General features: G+C 37.4%; 1 protein-coding gene across 3 annotated transcripts; it reads right to left on the reverse strand.

Annotated features, from left to right (window-relative positions):
- Positions 1-367: 367 nt before the first annotated feature.
- Positions 368-5368, reverse strand: LOC131303832 (eukaryotic translation initiation factor 3 subunit B-like). Of its 3 annotated transcripts, XR_009192220.1 has the most exons (6): positions 4946-5367; positions 3240-3357; positions 2950-3148; positions 2586-2856; positions 1945-2052; positions 368-771 (listed from the first exon to the last, which is right to left on the reverse strand). XR_009192220.1 is itself a non-coding variant. In XM_058330872.1 (2 exons), exons 1-2 carry the CDS (start codon positions 3211-3213, stop codon positions 2692-2694), a joined length of 429 nt encoding a protein of 142 aa, XP_058186855.1. In that variant the 5' UTR covers positions 3214-5368; the 3' UTR covers positions 2457-2691. The 3 variants fall into 3 exon arrangements, 1 of the variants encoding a protein (XP_058186855.1); XR_009192219.1 differs by having other exon boundaries at positions 3240-5367; XM_058330872.1 differs by lacking the exons at positions 368-771; positions 1945-2052 and having other exon boundaries at positions 2457-2856; positions 2950-5368.
- Positions 5369-5629: the final 261 nt, after the last annotated feature.

Here is a 5629-nt window from a genome sequence, read left to right on the forward strand (position 1 = left end):
ACTATCGGGGACGCTTGGTAGCTTTTGAATTTTGAATAGCGAAATGTGCATTATATTTGGCTTATGGATTTGAGTTCTTTGTTTTGAAATTCTATCAAATTATTTTGCATTGTCCATGGAAGGCATGTGAGTTATGTATTAATCATTCACATGAATTTTGGTTTGTGTATTTTCTTTTCCACCTTTCAAGAAGCGACGCATTGGGTGGTGTGGTGATTACTTTTGGGATGTGTTGTATTTTTTTTGGAAACTTGTAGGAAGGAAGTTATGCTTGTAAACACTTAGCTTTGTACATGGTTTGTTTGCTTTTGAGTTTGTAAGTAAGCACAGCTCTGAGAGGTTTACCTTTTGGATATTTTCTGAAAGTGAAAAAGATAAAACATGGGCTCCTCAACTCTTGATTGGAGAAGACATCCCTTATTCTTGTTCATCCGTTAATATCTGAAAGAAAACAGGTTGACCAACAATGCAACAACAAAACCCCATTCATGCTACAGCCAAAATACAATGTGCTTTTAACAAAGGCAAGAGATTCATGCTAAGCCACTGCCTGTCTGATTTCTCTTCTTCGTGTAATCGCTTCCACTCCAAAACCCATCTCTCCCATTCTTCCTTCAACATCTTCTGCTTCTCACGGTCCTGCTCGCTCAACAGCAGCGACACGTCTTGGTCCTCCGCTTCTTACTTTTTGCCGTACTTCTTCAAGTTCTTGGCAATCTCCTCCTCCTCCTCTGGGCTCAAGAAGGATGGTGGCCTTGGACGCCATAGGAACTGCAATGATCAACACAAAATCCATACCATAGTCGGGCCATGTCCTATTTGACTACCTAGAAACTAAATTTTCGTTTTTGTTCCTAAGAGAGTGAAGTGGAACAGTAGTGAAATTAAGTACTTTCACTGTTTGTAATAAAAGACAGCAGACTGGTGAAACATGTTCTGAAATGATTCTGTCTCTTTGCTTGCCAAAATAACACACCAAAATGAAATTTTATTCCTTCTTGACTACATGATGCAGAAGAGATCCTAATTACTTAGCCCAGCAAGATGTTCAAAACTTCTACAAATACAAGATCAACATTTTAGGTGCTTGGTAACATCTTCTGTTATGTAGTCATTGTTTTAAGAAAATCTGCTAACTGGAAACAAAAGCATGTTTAAGTGAGGACTGGTCTAGACTGGTCCGCTGGCTTTCCAATCCTCCTTTTTTTATGTGAGGGATTCCCCACATGACAACTCTTTCATTTCCCTCGACAGCAAGTAATACTTTTCCCTTGTTTTTCTGTCTCCTATCTCCCCCATGACCTCCAGCCAAAATCCAAGTTCCCAAATTTTTGAAAATAGCAAACTGATGACGTAACCACGCCAGTGATTGTTTTGTTTTCATTTTAAAAACATTATTGCAATTCCTTCTAGCGCCGTACAAATTTGACAAAGTTACTATGAAAGGTGTTAGATCATAGCATTTTACACAAGAGTAGGACCTTAAAACTGTAGATATCTGATATCTCCACCCATAGAATCTCTATGTAGTGTACTAGTGACAATTCGATTTACTTATGTTACTCGTCCATTATATAATGAGATCCATATTTACCTAAGGTAAATCTATAGGATCATGAAGACATCAAAGACCAATTGATTTTCACAATTGAGCAGCACATGCAGCAGTTAAATGAAACCATGACACGATAGAATGTTTCTTTCGCTATTGATCAATGTGAGAACAAAGTAATTCAACCTAAGCCAACACAAACATTGGGGTTCGCTGCATGATCAAACCTATCAAATCAGCTTGCAAAGCCATATCAGTAAATATGGTAAAGCAATATTCTAAAAAAAATCCAAGGGAGTCATGTATTACTAATTACTCTATCTACAACCCCAAAGGATAAACGTTGCACAATAAGATAACTTTTTTTTCCCCCCAAAAGCATTGAATCTTACTTGAAAGAAGTGATCCTTTAGTATGCGATATAGAAGCTTGCCATTAAAAGACCAGATGTTGAAACAATTTTCCATCTCGTGAACCGAAGTAATTGAAGTTGCAACATACTTGAAATCAGAAGCAGATGACCTTAAAAAGACAATTAGATGAATTTATTTCAGAAATAAAACAAGGATTCTATCTCCACATGTGCGTCAAAAAATAAAGCAAGGATTCTATGTTCTTTCAAGAGAACTGTTTATTGAAAGCTAAGGAAATACTCCCTCCGTGCCAATTTGTTTGTCCAATTGTTGAAATACGTGTTTTTCAAAAATATACTTATATCTTACATTTTATAATATTTTTTTATGATTTAGAAGATTTTGTATAATAAAACTAATTGAGATCTATCAAACAAGATCCATATTGCATATTAAAAACATTACGAATTGAAAATTATAGCCAATTCTTTGAGAGGTCAAACGCTCTCAAAAAGTCAAAAAGGGGACAAACAAACTGGGACGGAGGGAGTACTAGGGCAGGAAACTGATAAGCTTCAGTTCACTTCAAATCATAAGCAAGTTTTTGACCAAGCCCCAACTTGCCAATTGACTTTCATCACCTCCAACATAATCCTAACCAAATTCTTCCTAGAAATTACCGTCCAGTTGGATCCCATTCAATATCCGTTGCCATGAAATGCTAAGATGTTGCCATGGTTTCAAGCTCATCGACATTGTAGAACTCCAACTGTCCATTGAAGCCCTTCAACCCTGCAAGTTAGATGAAACGTCCAGCTGGTGACAAGTACACCGATCAACCTTCGCAGCAAGGTACTCTCCACTGCTTTGCCAAAACATTTTGCAATCACTAACACTGAAAAGTTTCTTCTGCGTCAACTCCTCTTTGCCAGGGATTTGAATGAGACTCAACTGAGAAAAGCATGCCAAGTTAATAAACTTCCACTATTCAAAGAAAATTATATATAAAAAAAGGGAATATGGAAATGAAATAGCTTGACTCACCCTTGCAGGTTGGTTTCCTCCTCCAAGTTCTGGAACAAAGAGTGCAAGAATGGGATCAGTAGGCGACCAACTAATGTCCTTAACGTTTTCAACCTTTATGGATTTCTTGTCAATAAGAGTAAAGGTGTCTGTTTCATAGACATAGATAACAATTTTACCAATTCGGGCAAAATACTTATCCTCTTTTCCGCCACCCCATCTGTAAATGACAGTGATAGTCATACATGAGACAAGAATTAATAACAATAGCCACAAAGCATCCATACAAATCAATGATATTTTGAATTTACCTGAAAATAGGCCAGGAAACGGAGCTTACTGCACCTCCAACTGCAAACTCATCTCGCTTCCCTTGGAATCTCTCATCACTTTTCCGGTTCTCACATCGAAGATATTTAAAACCACCCTCTAGAATATGCTAACTAGATACTATTTACTCTACTACCAAGTATTTACTAATTGATCACAAACTCAACTTCATGCAAGTAGCTACAAACGACGACTTCACCTTCCGATTTATAGTTCAAGAGGAAATTAATAGTTGTAACTCAAATTTTCATTTCATCAATATAATCAATCATCGTCATTTAAATATTCCCGATCCAACTTTAATATACAATCAACCACTCAACCTCCTACTTTCTCTAGGTGTCGACAAACTTTTTCCCAAGTGTGCTAGCCTACTACCCTAAGGCTCGATAGACCATTCAAATAGTTAAACGCACCTAGGAACATTCGTGTCTCACTCAAATGATTCTAAGGGCAAAGAATGCCCAATGCATATAACGTTTCTACCTCGAACACTTAGGAGTGTACCAAATCACCCGTAATATCCAAATACGACATAACCTCCAAAATCGGTATGGATTCTAACAACCAACCTACCGTACTTTAACTATAACTTCTTATAGGTTTAGAGTTTGATTATAAGACTACCACCATTAGAAAGTAGATTTTCCATACATCAACTTCAATATATAATATGCACCAAACGGATTCCGGATGATAAAGTTATGATCGTCCGAAGTTTTAAAATAAAGTAGATTATTCATTCCCTACCGGTAGGACATAACCTCCTACCGGTAAAAGACTAGAATTTCACAAAAATAGACACTACTGGACAACATTTCTACCGGTAGGGCCAAAACTCCTACAGGTAGGACTTGTGTTTCAGCATACGATTTCTAGTTTCGACAGATTTCTCCCAACAACAAATACGGACGTTTAAACATTGTTAAACACAACAAACCAACTCCTAAACATATAAAGGAGGAGAGAAATCCCTACATGTCAAATTGGCAAAGTTAATCATCCACATTAGACTATATCCAATTAAACAACGTGAATTTAAGGACGGGAACGAGTAAATTTGATTAAAAAATCATAACTCTTTCATCTTAAACCCAAAAATATTGGAACCAACGCCAAAAGTTGCACGACTACAAGTCCTACGCTCAGTAAAAATTCCAGGTTCAGAAACGAGAGGAGATTAACCCAACAATCAAAGGAAAAACAGATTCGCAACCATTTTCGCCCTAGTCGACCAACCCTGCTTTAGAAATTCACCAAAAATTGTATACTTAACCAAATCACTTGATTCCAACGCCAATCCGTTCTTAACTTATGTGTGCAGCTCCTGTAAAAGACCCAAAGCCACCCAAAATGTTCATCATGCCCAGAAAATTAAAAGAAGACAGCCACACACAGATTCGCGCATCCAGGAAACAGCCGGTATTCAAAAATTCATAACTAATTGTGTGATTATCGGTTTTTCATGATCTTGGTACCGAAATCTTCGTATTGAAACGTACTTTAACTGTTATGAAGACACCAAAAATTGATTCCTGGCAGAAGAGCTCCCAAAAGACAGATTTCCAGAACCCACGAAATTTTCAGCATATACCAGATTCATTCAAGACTCAAAATAAATTATCAAACTTGATTCTTGTACATCAAACTAACACTTAAACATGTAAAGAAGTCAGGAGATCCCTACCTCGAAGGTTGAAATTAAAACCCCAAGAATCTCCAGGCAAAACCTCTCCCGAAAACACCTCCTCCGAACTTTCCAACGCGATCAAAGGCTAGAACTCAACTCTAGGAGAAGAATGCTCCAAGATCCCTTGGTTAATTTGAGATTTGGGGAAGAAATTTGGTGAGACACCGGACCAAACCCCAGAGAGAGTCGTATCTCAGGATAATGGCACAGAGAAAAAATAGATAAAAGGAAAAAGTGGAAGATTGGGACGAAGGGGGAAGAGCAGTGTTGTTTTTATGAAAGGGCAATTTTGTCCAGTGTTATCATGCTTCTTACTTCTTACCATGTATGGGTAATATTGTTTGCTGGTGCCATGTCTTGGTAATTTCGAAACTTCACACCATCAAACTGGTGATTATTCCTGATCAAGATCACCTGTGGGTAATTTTCCCTAGATGTAAAGATTACTAATCACAAAGCGATATGAACTCTGGAATTGTGGATTTGAGATAAGGAAATCGAAAAAATAGTGGTTTCAGTTGGTTTCTTTCGGATTAAAGTGTACGTAATTGATCAAAACTTGGTTGTTGTCTCGTATCGATGTAGCCTGGGACAACTATGGATTTTATCTTACGTACAAGATCTAAAAAATATTTGTTGTCTCGAATCAATGTTGCTCTCACTGCAAGAGTTGGTCAATTT

The sequence above is a fragment of the Rhododendron vialii genome, chromosome 10a (assembly GCF_030253575.1).
Source record: "Rhododendron vialii isolate Sample 1 chromosome 10a, ASM3025357v1".
Taxonomy (NCBI): domain Eukaryota; kingdom Viridiplantae; phylum Streptophyta; class Magnoliopsida; order Ericales; family Ericaceae; genus Rhododendron; species Rhododendron vialii.